Here is a 21,073-nt window from a genome sequence, read left to right as displayed (position 1 = left end):
GCCACAGGCAATGCTGAATGCTTTATGAGCAGTAGGTTGAGGTAGGCCCTCCATCGCTCCATCAGCCCCTTGTGATGCAATCAAGGTGTGCCAATGAGTTTGCATGGTAACTTGGAGATCTTGAAGGCTTCCAAGATGTATAAATGCATATTAAGCCCTGCCTGTGGCACGGCTTAATAAGTAACAGGAAAAAGAAGTATATGGTACAAGCGATCAAGTGATCACGAGTTCAAGTTTCTAATGGGACTAAAAAATGTAAAAAAGGTTTTAACACAATTTTTAAAAATATAAAAAAATAAAAAATATTCAAAGTTCCACCTTTTCCCATTTTTCCTATAAAAATGTATACAATAAAAAAAACATACCTGGTATTGCGGCATACGTGCAAGCCCAAGCAATTTTAAAAATATTGAACTATTTATTCTGCACGGTGAACGGAATATGACAACAAAAGCAATTTTTTTTTCAACAAACCTTTTATTTATTCATATTTTCGTATATAATTACGTAACTTCAGTATCGCAGTAATCGTGCTCACCTGCACACTGAAGTGAAAGCATCATTTTTATCGCTCCCTGTTTCCCGTAAAAAAAAACTCCTCAAAAGTGGTGCAATTGTTTTTGTGTCTTTTTTATTTCACCCCACTTCAAAAATGTTATAGGTATTTCAGTGCATTATATGGAGCATTAAAAACCACAACTCATCCCACAAAAAGCAAGAAGTCATAGATCTATGTTGATGAAAGAAATAAAAAAAATGTTATGGTTTGGGGGAGAAAGGGACAAAAAAACAAAAATTGAAAACTAAAAAATCTCAGGTCTTGATATTTTTAAAACTGAATGTCTGACCAAGTAATAGGTAGCTGGACTGGTCCACCAAAGGAAGAGCCATCTTTTGTTAAAAGCACTGCTCTCAGGATAGAGTAGATTCCAAACCATTTTCATTGATAAAAAAACAAAAAAACTTTCTTTGATTTAGAAAAAAAATGCTATTATAATTAACATAATATTAACAAATGTGTTATTTTTTTAGACCTGCCAACGACTGACGATCTGAGGTTTAAATCAATAAGGGAAACTTCTGTCAATGTGGAGTGGGATCCTTTAGATATTTCCTTTGATACCTGGAAACTTATCTTCCAAAATACTGTAAGATATTTATTTATTTTTATGTTTTTATGCATACTTTGCTACGTCAATTTTCAGTTACGAATGTTGCCTCATGGATCTTCATTACATGGCCTTCTTAAAGGGAATGTGTCATCAGAAAATGGGCTAATGTATAAATCAAGTTTTTGTGTTGACCATAATTTTTATTAATTTTTGGTGAATTTTTTAAACTTTTTAGGTTAAAAAAAAACCTAAAATCCTTGGCTTTTCACACTCACCCCCTGAAAATAATAATTATCTGATACTTCCTGCTCCTAGTCGGAGCAGCAGCTTACACTCCATACCCCTGTGTATAGCGATCAAGTATTGATGAACTATCCTGAGGATAGGTCATCAATGGTATTTGCTTGGAAAACCCCTTTTAAGAGTGTGAGTTCTATGAGCACTATTCTATAGGGCATTTACTAGAAGATCTAGCTCAAAGAGGACTGTCTTGTGAAAAAGTTTCTATAAATTTCAGCCTGAATAATTAAAAGTAATGTGCAAATAACATTGCAAAAAACCTCTAACTCATCTGAAATCTAACACTCCGTATGTGGTACCACACTTCTTATGAGAACTTGTTATTTAAAAACGCACTCCAGCTAATTTTCTTTTCGCACATATTGCTACACCATCAACAATACTCCAGCTGTTTAATTTGTTTCATCCCAGTTCATGTGCATCTATACATTATGATTATTTTCACTATTGGCATGTGAGTCACTTATTCCCATTCTGATCACTAGCCTAAGGTTAATGGGACATCCAGAGGTGTGACCTGAAGCTTCTGGGCCCCAATGCAAAATCTGTAACAGGGCCCCCAACTAAAATGCTTTAATTATACTACTAGGGTTACTATATGGAGAAGAGAGGCCTTATGGGCCCCCTAAGTGTTCTGGGGCCGGGTGTAACCACATCCCCTGCATCCCCTATAGTTACGTCCTGGGGACATCAATCTACCTGTTTGGGGGATTTTCTGGATTCAGGATTACATAAGCATCTATTGAATCCCTCCTGCACCAAGGCTCCTGGTTGCATTCTATGTCCTCCACATATACCCACTCATTTGTTGTTGTTTGGACCCTATTTCCATACTTTTATGTTCTGATTTTCAGGTGGTCTTCACCATTTTTCTGCTGTTTGCAATCCCCTATTAGGTGGGGATGGGGGAAGGGGAACACAAGCCTTCTATTCTATCAGTAGTTCACTGTCTTGTACTTCCTTGCCTTGACTTCCCAAGCTGAATTTCTTTGTCTCTAGTCTAATCAGCATGAAGGCAGTTTCTGAATGCCCATTCCTCTGCCTTTCCAGGACAATTCAGGCATTCAAAACATTCTATCCAGATGGTTAGTAAACCCAAAGAAATGTGCATACAGACATGCTGTAACAGCAGGAGAGGCATAGATGATTGCTTACATTGTATCTGCAGATCTGTTAGGCTGTGAGTGGTAAAGATAGACCCTCCCCATGTCCTAGTGTCCCAGTAACTACAGAAGCTCAGCACCTAGCAACAGGCAGTGGATTGCAGAGGAGCTGGAAGGCAGACTTCTAATGGCTGCCACTTTAAACTTGATTTACAGTGGCAAAACTACATTTTTTTATGAAAGTATATTACAAGGTTGATGAGACATACACAAGCTTTTAGATTAGCATAAGTTGTCTGAAAAGTTAGTACCCCTTTAATTTCAACATTTTTACAATAGTTATGTGACGCTGCCTCATGAGAGGACTGAGTAAAAAAACATCTCTGCAAAAATTGAGCAGAATTTCATGTGAATCATGAACTATATCAAATAAATGGTTTATATGAAATTATATTCGTACATTGAATATATATCAAAAGTGACCAAACCATCCCATTACAAAATCAAATTCTATTGCATATCTTAAAATATGTGAATATATTGTCCAGTAGTTTATGGCTCCCAGTAGATAAAAATATTTCAAATGCAAAAATGCCTGTAATGTCTATATTATGGAATCTCCTGAGTTGTTGGAAACCAACAGTTACAACATGTAGCTTTTTTCTATGATTGTTCTGTATTTTTGTTAGTCAGTTGTAACTCTACTTCAATCAGGAATCATAAAGTATGTGAAATGTGTTCTGTAGAGATTTCAGTGCAGACTTCTTGCATTGAGTGGTGCATTTTCTCTTTAATAACTACAGAAATTTTCATTGGTGTACTATATGTAGCACAAGGTGAATTTAACATTTGTCAGCAGGAAACCCTACAATTCCCCTGGACCAAAGCAGTTTTGAAAAAGTTTGCAAACTTTTCTTAAAGTGAATTCATCATTAGATTTCTTTTATTTTTCTGAAGTGTTTAGCTGAGATCTTCGCAAACAAACTTCTCTGATATATTTTACAATATTACTGTTTTACAGAAAAAACAAAATGGAGAGATAGTCACCGACTTGGACAGATCTGTCTTAACATATGAACAGCAAGGACTTGCACCAGGAGAAACTTATAACGTATCAATACATGTCGTGAAGAACAACACAGTAGGACCTGCATTGAGCAAGCTCACCACTACAAGTAATGGAAACATGTTTTACCATTTTCTTTCTTCTTGAGTAAAAATTATTTTACTTTCCAATCCACTGTCTGACGTCTAAAGACATTCTGATTGAAGGCTGTACAGCTCCAATGTTAGAAGACATCCGGCAGGGTATTCTTACTGTATATTACTGGCTGCTCTGTTGTTGGGGGCCTCTCCAGCACGTCCTATACCACAGTACTGGATCTAGCCAGCAGATGGTGCCATTGTATAATGGCAGAAAGAGAAAGTCCCCTAGGAAAACTCTGAATCCAAAATTGGACTGCAAAGGGTTAATAATTCCAAAAAGTGCAAATTTAATTCATAGACAGGACATTTTGGAAAAGAGGGGTAATGGAAGTGGGTGGGTCTTGTCAATGCAGTACATGATAGACCATTGCAACAACAGGTTTGTTAAGTCTGAGCCAGACGCCAAAACACCTAGTCCAGATTAAACATCATAGTTATCCAACAGGACTCACAAAAACAATAGCAACAAATCGGGAAAACAACATGAGATATAACATAGCTCAAAACGAGGAAAAGGGAAATCTCACCTTATCACGCTAAGATGGGAAATACCCTGCCTAAAAGCATGGTGATTGCCCTGATGAGGGCGGCCGCATGTTCAGAATCTAGGACTATCTTGACTGTCCCTAGCTTGTAAAGGCGTAAATATTGACAGATGTAAATATCAATAACAATGACAGTAGCAAATAAACCAGACCAGGTAATAATAAACACCAGGGACTTGTCCTAAATGGGGCACCCCACAGATGTGGACTGGACCAGAACTTCACCATAAAGGGAATAACCATTGACCTCCTAGAGGAGGGTCCAGAATTTATAGATAAGGTAAAGTCCCCTGGTGCAAGCACTGAGTCATGACTGACTCCTAGAGTGACGTCACATTGTGACATTTTTTAGGCAGATTGTTTTTGTGGGGTGGTTTGCCATTGCCTTCCCCAGTTATCTTTTTACCCCCCAGAAAGCTGGGTACTCATTCTACCAACTTCGAAAGGTGGAAAGCTGTGTCAACCTTGAGCCGGCTACCTAAACCACACGGAGATTGAACCTGCAACCTTCATGACATGAGTAAGAGCCACACAAGGGTCATATTTATACAGCAATTATACACTACAATAAAGACTGACTGGCCAGCTTGGGAAACAACCTACCATCAACTAATCAAGCCCCACAGCAACGGAGAGGTGTTTGCACATTGGTACCAAGCCGATAAATGAGAGGGCATCAGCTCAGACCTTTTTCTGCCGCAACTAGGTTACAATACTCAGGGATATCCTTTTCCTATCTCCTTTTACAAGCATTTAAATGTAATTTGTTGTATTCATTACAATCGACTTAGCAACCTTTCAAACACATTATTCAAATGTGAACAGCTTAGTTTGCTTCAAAGCTCATGCATACCACCGTATTATGTCTGCATACAACCACTGAGCTGTACTGTGAGGCTCTGCAAGGCTCTGCAGTACCTCCACATGCCTTGGAATTCATACATAGTTTTTTGCGTTCCTTTGACTCCAACAGAAAACGGGCGAACACAAGCCCCACCACATACCCTGTTACAGATGTATCATCCTCTACAGTTATTGCTGTTAGCGGAACTATCTCACAAGCACACAAAGTGTCTATGGGTTCAGTCTATAGAGCGACAAGCACTCTGTTGCCTAAATTCATTCTCCTTGCATACGGCTCTGCTGTGTGCATGAGGCCTTTTAGTTGACCATATATATCAGTTAGCATACTACAGTTTCCAATATTTTCCCACGGCGGAATACGGCCGTGGCAGCAGCTTTCTTGAATCTTCATCTGTACTGTGGATAGTCCGCTCAGCTTGGCGTTGGACATGCGCAGTTCAGATTTTTTTTCTTAAACTCCTGGTTTTCCCGCGTCATTGCCTACCGATGATGCGGAATCCGTGACCTTTCCCCAATGTCAATTGCAGAAGGGCCACAGATAGGACAGATTCCATTGACTTCAATGGAAGCCATTCACGCGGAATCTCCGCAAAATTGGAGTATACTGCGATTTCTCATCCACAATTGGTTTCCGCTCATGTGCTTGAAGAATCACTTTTACATAGCATGTTATGGTCGGTATTTTCTGTGGAATCCGGAGGCGGATTCAAATCTGCCCATGCGCATTCCCCCTAACTCACAGTCATTAACTATATTTACAGCTGGCTACATGCCCCCCATGTGACAAGGTGTAAGGTAGTGATGTAATTACTCACTGGCTTCACCCACAGTGCAGCTCTGCTACTGAATAACTCTTCTGCTGCCCAGTATGAGAAACACAATCCGTCCCGAGATAGAGAAGAAGGGGAGGAGCCAGGGAGATGTAGCGATAAGAAGCATGTGCTCTGTGACTTCCCCTATATCACGGGGAGGGAGGGGCAAAGGGAAGATAATCATGTGTTAAGTATACAGGCATAGCATGATTATGTAAATGAAAGGCAATATTGAGAGCGGCCAACAGGGTGACCCAGAGTCGGTAACAACTAAATGGTTAGTCATCAATAGAGGTATCTCATCTAAAGACATGACATTAGTAAGTGATATATACTACTGCATATAAGCTTTTTACATATAATGTTTAATAGTTGGAAAAAACCCTTTAAGTAAAGACTTTTACATTATTTATAAATACACAAAACTCATGTCATGGTTGACATTATGGAAACAACCGCTTTACTTCCTTGCTGTAAATGTACCTTTGTATTCATTTGTCATTCAAGTTCATAAGAACAATGAAATATAAGGTACGGTGTATATATGCAGAGTTCACCTGTGGTGTGCAAATGCTTTCCACTTAGGCATCAATCTATTAGTCCATAACTATTGTAGCAGCATAAGAACTCCACGGAGGTGAGATAGCATCTTGACATGCCAATGTGTGATGTTTTGGTCCCCCTTTCTCAAGCTTGATAGACTAATGGACTAATTCCTAAGTTGGAAGAATTTGCGCACAGTAGGTGAAAATGTATGTAGGTTTTATTTCACTGCGCCTATGCATTTAATTGACGAAGAAATACTGTACAAAAATAAATTTCCAGCAAGGAAAGAAAGGTGTTTCCGTGTTTTTGTGTATGTTTGGTCAGAGGATGTGAGAGAGCCTTTTTATCAGGCTGGATTCACATTGGCAAATACAATATTGGTCTGAGAAACTCGTACCGATATCACACTCTTAGAGCTCAGTCAAACGAGCGATTTTTTTTGTGTATCTATGTGTGCTAAAAAAAAAGGCACTGCACGGATGTGCAAAATACACCCGACCGTAGCTACATGCCCATTGCTTTCAATGGGGCCGGCGCCAGCAGCTGCTGGGCCCATTGAAAATATATGGAGAAGATCGCGATCCTCTGTCACGGACAATACCTAGGCATCAGCTGATGATCCTTTGTTTTAGATTAGGAGTCCCCCTTTCAACTAGTTTTCCAATTAGAATTACATTTACTGTAAGAATATTAATACTAACATGGTAATTTTGTTGAAGGCAAGTAGAAAATAACTCTTGTTTTTTGGCATTAAAGGGAACCATCTGTTTATATGCCCTATTAGGGCGTATAAACATCCTACAGTGGGACCCATCACTTGATACTCCTCTCTATGTCCCAGTATGGAGAACCACTCAGTAAAGGCCCATTTACACGCAAAGATAATCTTTCAAATGACTGAAAGATTGAACGATTTAGCGATTTATTTACATAAAGTGTTAATGGCCATAAGTGGCCATTAACACTTAATCATCTTCTTCTGCATGTAAAAGGGCCTCCAGGAGCTGTTTGCTGAGCCCAGAGTGGGATTAATCACACACCCAGTTGTACACACAGCTGCATTGTTCCTCTCGCGTCTGACAGCAGATTACATTGTTCTCTGCAGACTCTCATGGAGATAACAGGGTGTGGTCTACTGAGAGATAAAAGTGTTTGCTTTGTCTCTCAGTAGCTGAAAGATAGATTTAAAAATATAGACTTAAAATCATCGTTCAAGCGAAAAGTGCCCGATGCCCATGTTTACATGTAACGATTATCGCTCCCTTTCAGTCATTTGAACGGATTTTGAGTGATAATCATTACATGTAAATGGGCCTTAAGAGTGTCTCCCATCCTGGTGGATGTACAGCTGTTTTGTAATACTACATATCCCCTGCAGTAGCAACTGGAGGGAAAATGTCAGCTTTCACTGGCAAAATCAACCGTTCGGTGAGAGTGGCGACAGCAGGAATCGAGCAGATCAACTGATCACCCAAGCCCCACATTTTCAAAGAAGTTGGACATTTTGGCACAACTTTTAGTGTACATTGTATGCCCTCCAATAACCTAACAGAGCATGTCATCATAGACCTCTTCGCAGCTATTTCTCTGAATACAACAAGATGAGTTTTCTTACTGGCTGAACTTAAGATCATAAATGAACAAGAATGAATAGAAAATGCTGTAATGCCACCCAAGAAATCTTTCTTCCCACATCATGTCTGACCAGTGGTCTCTGTGACAAAGACCTCAGTGTTAGGATGGTAGGCCAGAACAGAATTGAAAACACATGATCATAAGTTACAACAGAGAGGGTGCTGAATACTTAAGTCAGGCCAGCTGCTTTGTCACACAATGTAAAAATATCAATCATGACTTGCTACTCTCCAGAGTTAGACACATTTCACATAATCAGACTAAACACGAACATGTCTGCTCCCCCACAGTTGCAGAAACGTGAGAATGAAAATTAATGCAGTAAATCAATAACTTTTAGGACTAGTGAGAGCAGAGGTGGGGGTGCTAACACATAAATGGGGCCTGGAAAATCCATCATGTTTTACGGCACTGAGTTTTTTTAAACTTTTTGCCTTAACTCCCTATGCAGGGTTCCTGGAATCACTGAACGGCCAATGTATATAAACAAGAATGGACTTGCTATAAAATGTTTTCTATTAAAATCTTCTTTTTCATGATACATAGATCAATCATTCCACTCATATATGACATAATGGCATTGTTTGCACTACCTGTATATTTCATTTTATCTATTTTCTGTCATTTCTAATATTATTAATGCCATTTTGCTAAGCTCTTTTATTAGATTCTCTGAATGACCTTTTTGACTTGACGCTAGTCTCATAGGAAACAACTATTTGTAATTTGCGGCTCGGATCCTTTTTTATTTCATTTTTGACATTTAGGAAGATACCAAGAAAATCAATGAGAGGTGTAACTTTTCTCCCATACCATTCCTGAAATACGCACTTCATGAACCAGGAATATGAGCGCTAGTAAATCAAAAGGCAAATAATTGTTTTTAGAAAAAGAATCTATAGACTACACATTATTGAGGGAAATTGCATCATTTCAAAATTCTCTTCCATTGCAAAAGTGCCAATTAACTCATTCATGGGATTAAGTTTAACCATTTCCAATCCAATTTGTATCCTGGTTTTCCAAGGGGCTAACTCTTTTGCTGCTCTTATACAACAGCGCTATAGCTGGCTAAAGCCAGTACTGCATGAGGTGACACATTGGATAGGCTCCGACAGCACAGAGGCTGGCAATATGCAGTAAGAGAACCCCAATGGGCGTCTTCCAACATCGGAGCTGTATAGCCTTAAATCCTAATGTCTTTAGACGTCAGACAGTGGATTGGAAAGGGTTAATGCATAAAACCTGTTGGAAGGACAAATGTAGTCCAACAATTGTGGGGGCTTTTAATTTCAGAATATATTATCATATCTCAACCAAGCTTTCAATGTTTTTTTAAGGACTTGATGCCCCAAGTGAAGTTGACGTAAAGGATGTCACAGACACTTCTGCCTTGATTACATGGATAAAACCTCTGGCTGAAATCGATGGAGTTTCTCTGACCTATGGAACAGGAAATGAGCCCAGGACTACAGTGGAACTTTCTGAAGATGAAATCCAGTATGCTATGAACAACCTAAGACCAGATACGGAGTATGAAATTGTCTTAATATCTCGACGTGGAGAATTGACCAGTTCTCCAATATCAGAAACATTCACAACAGGTATTAGACTCTAAAAAAAATCTAAATTTCAGGTGTTTTTGTTAATATGTATAGATAAAATCTAAAGTGAAAAAGAATAAATCGTCACACCCCTAGTGAGACCTCCAATGATCAACTATAATCTATGGGCAAAAGTAGAAATCTGCCAGAAAGTCTGCATTTCTTCTGCATTATCACCACTCAGAAATTGGAGCATTGCACAGTTCCCATTCAAATAACAGGGCTGTCCAGAAATGGACTTGTTTTTTTAGCTGGTTCTTGACATAGTGAGCTTTATAATAACTTTCTCTGCTGGTTAATAAATAAGGGTCCTAAATGCTTCCTTTATGAATTTAGAACTACCACTTTTTTTGAAAATGGGTTTTCTAAACCAGAAAACTACTTTCATTTCACACTTTGACTCTACACAAAGTCATAGCAGTTCTGATACGTGCAGCAACATAGTGTAATGACCAAACCTAGATTTTGTTGCCACTAGAAGACTCGAAAGTTGGTCTTTGATGTCTGCTGATTAGTCTTACTTTACTTACTTATCCCAGACTACTAGCTAAAGGTCCATTTAGAAACAACGATGATAACTCAAAATTCGCTCAAATGACAGTTGAGTGACAGCTTTGAGTAATCATTTTGCACAAACTACTAAGTAGCTACTCAGCTACTTAGTAGCTTATTAGCTTGCAAATGAAGCCTTTCGCTGAATGCACATAACAGCTGGAGGTCTGTTATCTGCATTCAGCTCCATTGTTCTCCAGTGGGATAATTGCTGAAAGAATGCTATGAGCGCTACCCACGGAGAACTCAGTGTGCAGTCCTGATAGGCAGGAAGGATGGTTTTCAAGCTGGCTTGAAGTCAGCGATGAACGAATAGTGCACGAAAAGTGCACGGTGGGCGTGCATTTAGACATAGTGATTATCACTCAAAAGATGGCTTTTAGCGAATTTTGAGCGATAATCGTTGTGTCTAAATGGACCTTAAGTTTCTTCACTTAGTATTATGTAATTGGCCGGAGGAAAATTACAATATTGATGTCTTTATTCATACAAACATCCATTCTACGATTCTATGATCTAATATAACACATTGGTATGTAAATCAAAAGTATTTCTTATATTTTTACTTCATACAGATTTAGATACACCCAAAAACTTGAGAAAAGTAGCACAAACTGAAAGCACTATTACTCTGGAATGGAAGAACACCTTAGCAAACATTGACTACTACAGAATCAAGTTTGCCCCACTCTTTGGAGGAGACCATGAAGAAATAACTGTACCGAGGAGCAACCAGGCTACTACCAAGGTTACCCTTACAGGTCAGACAGTTTTCATATTGCCTAACCTAAACACTAGGTTATGTATGAATTCAAAAAATGGAGCTTAAATTCATCTGTCTTTCTATATCATTAATAGAGTTGAGACCAGGAACTGAATATGGCATAGGCTTAACAGCAGTGAAACAGGACAAAGAAAGTTCTCCTGCAACTATCAATGCAGTAACTGGTAAGATATAAGCAAATAACAACATGACATTAACATTGGAAACAGAAGTGGGACCTATTCAAGTCAAATTTCTCTTTCAGACTTGGATGCCCCCAAGGACTTGAAGGTCACTGATGCAAAGGAGACTACATTACATCTACGATGGGTAAAACCAGTAGCCAAGTTTGATCGTTACCGACTTACTTACATCGGCAGTGGTGATTCTGAGAAAGAAGTCCAGGTTAATGGAGATGCCAATATCTATGTTCTGACTGGGCTTGAACCTGGAAAAGAATACACCATTTCATTGACTGCAGAGAAAGGCAGACACAAGAGCAAACCAGCAACTGTAGTTGGACGTACTGGTAAGTCTCTCGGAAAGTACTGATTCTTCTTACTGAGATCCAGCTAATAAGTAGTCTTTAGGGCAATGATCGTGGAAAAAAGTTTGCAGATAAGGAAGAAAATTGACTCTTGACATAATGTTTCTTTCTAGCATATTTGAAGATTGCAAAGGGTAGATCAAAAACTCTTCTGTAATTACCATTGTCTCCTCAATACTAAACAAATTCTATCCATTCAATAACAGAGCGGAGTAAATATATTCATTCTACTTGAATTTCCAATCTACAAATTTTTCTTTTTAGCTTTTACCTTTCTTTTACAGAGCATTAATGTGTCATCTTTGCTTCCACAGACAAAGAATAACAAACATCTATTTCGTTTTATCTTACCTTTATATTTTAATCGGAATTTTGTTTTGCAGATGATGTTACAGATTTCTCAGTTCTTTAAAGTGCCTTTCCATCTGTTATTTCACCGCTAGCTCTTGTATTTTTGAAATAGCTTAACTCTTTATTACCAAAAAGCTATAGTGATGAGAAAGGGACATAGTAAACACTCTAAGGACACTTTCAAATGGCCATAATATTATCTCATTATGACTACGAGACTCAGACCCACAGGAATCCCACCGAGTCAAACATAGATCACCTTAAAACCATATTAAGGCCATCTAAAAATGGCTTAATTTTTAGAATCTATTGAGTGAATCTCCTTTCTGATATGAAGGCATTACTTACCTTATAATTCATTTCCCAATTAATGTTTGATGTCTTATTGTCATCACTACTATTGAGTGAACTTTTGAAAAGTTCTGTTCAACTGGTCATCAAATTTCGGCAAAAAGTTTGGTTGAGTCCGAATTAGTTCAAACCAAACTGGAACATCACCAATACGCAAAACACTGTCTAAAAGCCATACAATCCTTTTATAGGACACTTAGGTCAACTAGGAGTGTATCTAAGTACTTTTGAGCTGTTTTTGAGGCAAAGTTATGAAGATAAATAAGGCAAAAAAGAAGGAAAATTATTTTTGCTTTCTTTTCCTTCTTCCTTTTCCTACTTTTTTCTTCTTCCTTCTTTTTGCTTCTCTTTTTTTCCAACTTTCTTCTTCTTTTGACAGGTTCAGCCAAAACAAATTGCCTGAGGTTCGAGTTCGCTCTGAACCCAACTTTTAACTCAGTCCATATAAGGGTTCAAATATTTCAGTTCACTCAACGCTAATCATCACATCTATAATGCAGATATACAAACTCTAACTTGTACAGAGCCATACGACAGCTACATAGCATTATGCATCCCTATTGTGCCACCATATACCTCTAATTTGATCCGTGGCATGTTCCATCAGAACCATTGCTTCTTGTGGAGAATATCTCTGTATCCAAAGGCATCATACCTTGGTACACAGATTGTCTGCTGATCAATATTATCCAGCTGAAGAAACAGGTTCTGCCATGCGCATGATGCTTTAATCTATTTTCTTCCCACTTTTGGAGACATTCTAGTATTGGCCACCATAAATCAAATCTTTGCCTTTTTAAGACTCGGTTGAATAGTTATATAAGAGTTCTAAGTAATAAAGAAACCTGATACAATGAATTGGTTACTGCAGAACTTTTTCCATGCCAATAATTTCATTGTGAACTCATACCATGACTTTTGAGATAGCGTTTCCCAGTATATTTAATCCTCTTAAAAGCCAAGTGTCAATAGAAATGAAATCAATATTACCAACAGCAATGTGGATTGGTTCAGTCTAAAAATCACGCTGAGATTTCCCAACAATTGAACATAAGAAAATACTATGAAGGCAAAGACTGGTTTAGTGATTTCATCTCTTTCATCTGGTTTTGATGCATTCATGATGTGAGACAAATACTGACTATCCAAATCAAACAGAGCTGATCATCCATCCATCCGTGTTCTCGAAACATGCCCTAGAGTTCTGGTCCTAAGAGAGTCACTGCTCTGTGCAGTAAAGTGGAAAATAGTGATTAAGATTTAAAGACGGTCTTAACAAGTTTAAGTATGAAGCAATTCTTTGTGTTTAGGGAAGACGATCTTAAATTTTATTCTGGCATGGGATTCCCAGCTGAGTAGTTTTAATACAATGCTGGTATTCATGATACAATGGAGTGTGTTCATAAAAGTGTAAGTTTATTTATTCATAAGATCATAGAATTTTCCCTTATGGACGGGAAAGTGAGAGGAGCTAGTAATAGTAAATAGCCAAATACAGAACGGAATTAAAATTCTATTTCCTTTTTTCTCCTTTCATTAAGCACATCTATAATTAACTATATATTTTTTACTTTAAAAACTACAGTATAATGTCAAATTCCTTTGCCAGACAAAAATTTTGGATTAAATGTATAAATTAATTTAGAATATAAGTCCCCACATATCCAAATAGGTGCATTGTACCAGTTTTTAACAGTCTGTATTCCAGATGTAAAGCTGGCCATACACATTAGATAGAAGAACGTTGGTGGTTGAAAAGTGTTGGGCAAACAGTCGGCTGGTGAACATTCGTTTCACAGATACAAACATATACATCTTAGGCCATTGTTCATACTGGCAAGGCATGTTCAGTGAGAGCAGCTGTCAGACAAAAGATCTTTCTGGAAACATTTTTTTAAAAAAGGATCTTTTGCAAATGGAAGATCTTTCGTGAAAACAAAAGATCTTTCGACTAACAGGTGAGAAAAGTTCCAGACAATGACGGTCTGTCTTCCGTTGGCTAAAATGCTCATTCATTGATATATTCCAGCTGACAAACCATTATTTTGGTTGAAATTGCCTATTTTCATCAACTGTAGTCTAATGTGTATGGGCATCTTAACACCACAGATATCTAGGAGCGGTTCAGTAAACCCACAGGGGGCCTAGCTCTGACTTCTAGACTGTAAGCACTAAAACAATTCATTCTTCTGAATGAGGTCTTAGCATTCTTAAATGTGTACCTTTTTAACAGCAAAGTTGTCTTGACCAAATTCAGTTTCTGTCTCTTCTATAGATGATGCCAGACATTATTCAACTGCAAAACTGTCTAATTTCAACTATTTTTTTTTTGTTAGCACTTATCAACAATGTCGTTTTTGCAAGCAGTATAATGCGTTATTACACTGATACATAATATTCTGTTTTAATTCACCTGAACATTTTTAGAAAATGTTTGTTTGCCTTTACCAAATTTCATGACTAATAATAGCATATTTCCATATTCAGAAGAGCCTTTGGAGCTGGGCAACTTATTGGTGTCCCATGTAGACTGGGACTCCTTCAGACTAACGTGGGCAGCTCCAGACAAGAACTATGAAAACTTTGTGATTAAGGTTCAGGACACTGAAGATGAAGAAAATACGCAAACCTTTGTGGTTTCTGGAGAAATTCACTCTTTGGAAGTGCCGGGTCTGAAGCCGGCCTCAAAATATCTAATCACACTACATGGTGTGATTCAGGGATCTAATACTAAACCTCTGTTTGGTGAAGCTGTCACAGGTACATTGGGAAGTTTCAGTACGGTCTTGCCATCACTACTTCATCAGCTGTTCACAATCACAAGATTTGCACTTGCTTTGTCAGCTTCATCCACACTGCCTTCTCCAGCTTTTCATTTAGAAGTGTCACTTTTGGCATGTTGCAATCTTCCATTAGTACATCCTAAAAGATGTGTTTCATTGGACACAACCCTTTTCCGAATGTGGCACCTAAGATGAACTACTGATCTCTCCAGGTCATACTCTTAGCACCCCAAGCAACCAGATGGGAATGGTGGGGAAAGCCATGGCCAGCCAGGTAGTTGCTGAAGGTAAAAAGTAATATTACAAGACGGACATCCAGATGATTGGCTGTCTTGTAATATAAGAACACTACAAAATCCACCAGTACGGGATCATAGAGTCGGGGGTCCCAAGTGGGAGACCCTGCTCTTTGATGTTCATATGACATAATTGAGCATATGAAGAGAGGTTGTACTCTCGGTCCAAGAGAAAAATTGCCCATGTCTATAAACACATAGAAAATAATGGGTCGCTTTATCGTGTGACCACTCATACCGCAATCAGATGGAATTAACACAAGGAAATCGCCCATGTAAATACGGCATAAGGACTCCTTCAGTAGAGCGTATTTTTTGTGTGTTTTTGAGCCTCCCGCATGCAAAACGTGGAGAATAAAACCCATTGATTTCAATGGGTTCATTCTGATTTCTTTTTTTGCGCTCACGGTTCTCTGTGAGTGGGATACGTTTTGCCAGAAAACGCATCGTATCAGTGCACTTGCAATTTTCAAATACTTTTTTTCACACAAATGAAAAAAAGCACGTTGTTTCAATAGGAATGATAGAAAAATTGCATTAGGGCTCACTCACATGGGCGCATCGGCGCCCGTGGTTACTGCAGGTAGCAGACGGCCGTACCTGAAGACGGCCGTCTCTCTGCAGCGCCGGAGGAAAGAACATGTGACCGGCTTCATTGCCGGTCATGTGTTCTTTCATCAGCGCTGCAGAGAGATGTCCGTCTTCAGGTACGACCGTCTTCTTTCTGCAGTAACGGCTCAGTCACACGGGCGCATCGGCACCGGCGTACATTTGAATAGACCCTAAATGTTGTCCTTAGAATCCTCTTGGGATTTTGGGCCTTTCTTCTGATAGGCAGGTTAAATAAAAAAATAGCAAGAAATTAACAGAAGTCAAAAACATCAATCAGTATAACTTTTTTCCTCATGCCTCATTCATCGCACATCATGTCATACAAATATGGTTACACAGCTTGTTCATTCTTCAGCTTCTTTCATTCAGGCTCACCGCTTCACAGTGCATGATTCATCACACAATACCTGTAAGCATGCAAAAAGTTACTAAATAGAACTTTTTCTTTGGTTGATTGAAGCTTGAGATGACTACTTCACTTGATCACAGCTTCCGGCTACAAAAACTGAAGCACGCTACAGTCTTCCGCTTTCTTTTTTCTGGCAGGGTTTGGGGCTGCTGAAGAAGCATCTTTGTGGGTATTGCTGGATTCGACTTTAATTAATTAAATTACATTTTTTCCTGCTTAGAAAACAAGCCAGAAGTAGACAACTTGTCCATCACCAGTGTAACACCCAAGAGCTTTGATTTGTCCTGGACAGCAACACCAGATGATTTTGATGGATTTGTTATAGAAATCGTTGATACAGAAAGGTTATTGGAGCCAGTGAAATTAAATGTCTCTGGCAATCTCAGGAATACTCCTATCTCAGGGTTATTACCCAATACTGATTACACCATCTACCTCTATGGCATTGTCCGTGGTCAACCTACACAACCTATTAGCACTACAACCTCTACAGGTATTGGATATTTCTGCCATCATCGGATTTAACTCTACTTTATTACAGAGTATCTCGTTATCCGTTTCCTCAAAGTGTTGTTTGTCCTGTCTGTTGACTATATATGTTGTCCTCTGTGCTTATATGGATGTACCATTCAGGTATACAGTATCTAACACTGGGCAATTCGATACATTTGAAGTCCTTTGATACATTATCAAAAATGAAACAATGTGTCACCTGCTATCCACAGATCCCTAGATGGTTGCAAATATATAGTTCTACATATACAGTATAGAACACTGACTAGGACTTAGAGCAATGTTTCCCAGCTGAGATTTCTTGGAAACTGGTCATGGTTTTCCAGAAGACAATGGCATCCATAGCTGTCACATCTACAGTCAGGAAGTAACACTATTTCAGCTGGCTCACAAATGTTTGGCAAGGAGGCAGGCAAGTCAACAGGCCAGATTATATAATTATAGAGTGCATTATCTAATGCTACATCAATGTAGGAATTGGCTTCCTTGGGAGTGACAACATCTTTCAAGGGTACTAAAGTTGAGAATCATAACCTTAGCTTGCTTAGCCCCTTAAAAGGCTAACATGTATGTCCTCCAGGTGCTTGGTTTGTATAGAGTGGGATCGGGAGTCGATCCTGCTCCATACATGGTCCATGCCAACTGACTTAAACAGTTGACACCTGCCCACAAGAGCCGTGTTGCCAATCACGGCTGTTAACCTTTGAAATGCTGCTAGCAATTCTGACAGCAGTATTTAAATGCCTTGATCGGCATTCAGCTTTCCTGATTGGCCCCCTCGCAATGAGAAAGATATTATGTCATTTTTGCTGCAGTGTGTATGCCATAAAAATTATGCCCCCCAAAGATGGCAGAATTATGTTTTTTGTCATTTCACTGCACTTGGAATTTTTTTAGTTATTCAGTACATTTTACGGCACATTAAATAGTACTATTGAAACATGGAACTCGTCCCTAAAAGAAACAAGCCCTCAGACAGTTTAGTTGATGGAAAAGTAAAACAGTTATGATTTTTTTGAGAGCAGAGAGGAAAAAACGAAAATTGAAAGAAAAAGGGCCATGTCCTTAAGGGCTCGGTCACACGAGCGTTTTTTGGTCCGATCCGCAAACGCGCTTGCGATCTGCAGACCTATAGACCAAATGCATCCCTATGGGATCGGTCACATGTCCGCTTTTTATGCAAATGTCCGATAAATTATAGGACACAACGATTCGCAGAACGCGCCTATCTGCGTTTTGCGCATCGTTGTGTTCTATATATGCACTCAATGGGGTCGGCGGCAGCAGCGCCAACCCCATTGAGAACATATACTAAAGATAATTCTCCTCTGCCACAGCTGTAACAGCTGTGGCAGAGAAGAACGATGTTCGCCTATTGAATTCAATGGAGCCGGCAATACAGCCGGCTCCATTGAAAGCAATGGGCTGCCGGCAAGCGCTGGATGAATTTTCGGGGAAGGGCTTAAAATATAAGCCCTTCCCTGAAAACCATCCTGAAAATGTGTAAAAAAAAAAAGTCTGCTCACCTTTTTTCTGCAGCCGGAGTTCTGCTAGGTGCAGATTTTTCAGCGAATCATCGGCCCCGGTCACGTGATTTGCGGATGCGCATCCGTTATGCGATCCGCAAATCACGCGAAAAAACGCTCGTGTGACTGGGGCCTAAGGGATTAAAATATTTACAATATGTGTATGGTAGAAAGTTAAGGCATATCTAAAACCCATTCTCACTCAAAGCTGAATTCTGCTACATTTGTCTAGTAAGCGCAGGAGTATTCGTAATTAAAAAGGGTTTTCTCGGACTAAAATATTGATGACCTAATCTCTGGATGTATCATCATTATCAGATTAGTCGGGGTCCAACTCCCAGCACCATAGCAATCAACTGTTTAAAGAAGCCTCAGGTGAGTGCCTTATCTGTGACCGCATATTTATTGGTTACATAGCGTTTCTGCAACACAGTCCCATTCAAGTGAATGGGATTGAGCTGCTATACCACAAACCACCACTATGAAATGTATGGCACCTGGTGGTGGGTGCAGTGAGTAGAGCCCCCACTGATCTGATATTGCTGGCCTAACATAGGTCATCAATATCTTGGTTTCAAAAAACCCTTTCAACTGCTGCCTATGGCAGATCCATTTGTTTCAATCCATTCAGCTAGTACTAGGGCTTTTTGTTTGTCTGCTCTTTACTGTGAATTTTCGATGTATGTTTTGTCTCTGCTTGTAAATGAGGAGCTATGTATATGAGAATATTTCCAAAATGCTATTAAGCCCCATTGCATAGATCTAACCCTTTCCAATCCGATTTTGGATTCAGGGTTTCCTAAAAGGCTTTCACTTTTTGCTGCTATACAACAGTGCCATCTGCTGGCTAAAGCCAGTGTGTGTGCACCAGAGAGGCTCCGACAGCAGAGTGGCTGGCAATAGATAGTAAGAATACCCTGTTGGATGTCTTCTGACATTGGAGCTGTACAAGCTTCAATCAGAATGTAGGAAGACGTCAGACAGTGGACTGGAAAGGGTTAATAAGTCAATAAATGGATTGGGAGACCCATCTACATTAGGAGTCAGACATCATGCACTACATTGTATTACTGATCTGTACAACTTTTGAGTTGTATAGAACCATGATATCGCACTCATAGACTTATACTGGATCATACTCTACATCCATATGCCTCCAATTTCATATGAAGACAGCGTTACTTCTAGGTGAGATCAATAGGGTGGTACATAGAGTATCTGCAACTTTGTAGTATTGTTCTGGGGTGGGAATGAAGAATTATACTCAAACTTACTTTTGATATTTATCATTCCTTATGGTTTACAAAAAATGACCAAATATATAAGTTGGTTATATCTACAATATTTTCATACCCCATAGCTCCTCTTTATTCCATGTCTATGTGTCATTTTAAAGGCTTTGCTGTAATATATTGTTTTTTCCAGGTGAAGAATATCTAATATGTTCTTGCATTGCATCTTCTGAATACTCCTTTTAAACAAAAGTTCAATTTCCTTTTCTTCTCCTCTTTTAGCCTTGCACTGAGCACTTTATCAGAAGAGACTAGGACTACGACACTAACAATGCTTTTCCATTTCCTTCTACCTTCCATGGCATTTTTTTTCCAGAGACAGAACCTGAAGTTGGAAGCCTCGTGGTTTCCAAAATTACTCCGGACAGTTTCCATCTATCATGGACAGCTGATGAAAGTGGTTTTGACAACTTTATCATTAAACTGCAAGATTCCAAAAAGCAGTATAAGCCAATTACACTAACAGTACCAGGCAGTGATCGGTCAACAGTTGTGACAGAACTAAGAGATGGCACTAAATATGAAATTGAGCTGCATGGCGTTTCTAGTGGTCAGCACTCTCCATCAATTGAAGGAGAGGCAACAACAGGTATTTCAATTTTCATGTAGTAACATGGTGGTCATCCCTTTAAGAGTTACAGTACTGTGAACAAGAAACAAAAAATAATTGGAAGCTTTCTTATTTCCTAATTTTATAGTTATCATTTTTTGCAATATAAAGCTTTTGGTATGTCTAGATATATAGCCATACCCTGTTGCAGTAAGTAAAAGTACTGTGTTCTATAGAAAGACAAAAGTAGATGATAAGTTGTTTCCATGAAGCAACCCCTTTAAAGGGAACCTGTGACCAGCTATGAGCACCATAATTTGATTCTCATATGGCAGGTTCCCAGGAGCTTGGGGAGGTATTTATTATACTTACCTGCCTCCCGATGCCTGCGCTGTCAGCCCTGAAAGTTGGTGCATGGACCATGCAGCGGACTCAAAGCTGCAGACTGTGCATGCAAAACTCCCATATAGGTCAATGATGTGCATGCATAGCCTAGAGCTTTGAATCCGATGCATGGTTCATGCGCTGAGTGCACAGTCTGCATGCTAACTTTTTTGGACTGACAGCGTGAACACCGGTGAATCTGCCATATGAGTACCATTACTTAGTTTATATTGCTTTTAGCCAGTGATAGGTTCCTTTTAAGCAAAGTGGTTGAATTGCTAATTGCAAATTCACTAGTAATAGGTCAAAGTGACAAAATTTTAAACACTGATTTGCTTTTGCACCCCGAAATGGTGCCATAAAAATATTTAAAAAATAAGAAGCCCTCATATAGCGATGTCACATAAAAAAAGGCAA

The 21,073-nt window shown here is 39.0% G+C and overlaps 1 protein-coding gene across 4 annotated transcripts in view; it reads left to right on the top strand.

Moving 5' to 3' along the window:
- The window catches only part of TNC (tenascin C), a 117,807-nt gene that overhangs the window by 41,362 nt on the left and 55,372 nt on the right, over positions 1 to 21,073 (top strand). For 2 of the 4 annotated variants that reach the window (XM_066580834.1, XM_066580833.1), the window contains exons 5-13: positions 1,033 to 1,148; positions 3,537 to 3,690; positions 9,464 to 9,727; positions 10,855 to 11,040; positions 11,138 to 11,227; positions 11,308 to 11,571; positions 14,779 to 15,051; positions 16,612 to 16,884; positions 20,039 to 20,311. In XM_066580834.1, coding sequence (XP_066436931.1) covers positions 1,033 to 1,148; positions 3,537 to 3,690; positions 9,464 to 9,727; positions 10,855 to 11,040; positions 11,138 to 11,227; positions 11,308 to 11,571; positions 14,779 to 15,051; positions 16,612 to 16,884; positions 20,039 to 20,311 — 1,893 coding nt within the window. The remainder of the gene's footprint in view (positions 1 to 1,032; positions 1,149 to 3,536; positions 3,691 to 9,463; positions 9,728 to 10,854; positions 11,041 to 11,137; positions 11,228 to 11,307; positions 11,572 to 14,778; positions 15,052 to 16,611; positions 16,885 to 20,038; positions 20,312 to 21,073) is intronic. The other 2 variants (XM_066580835.1, XM_066580836.1) reach the window with 2 other exon arrangements.

Source organism: Eleutherodactylus coqui, chromosome 10 (genome assembly GCF_035609145.1).
Source record: "Eleutherodactylus coqui strain aEleCoq1 chromosome 10, aEleCoq1.hap1, whole genome shotgun sequence".
Classification (NCBI taxonomy): domain Eukaryota; kingdom Metazoa; phylum Chordata; class Amphibia; order Anura; family Eleutherodactylidae; genus Eleutherodactylus; species Eleutherodactylus coqui.
Note: the sequence above shows the minus strand (reverse complement) of the source record. Positions and strands in the feature narration are given on the sequence as shown.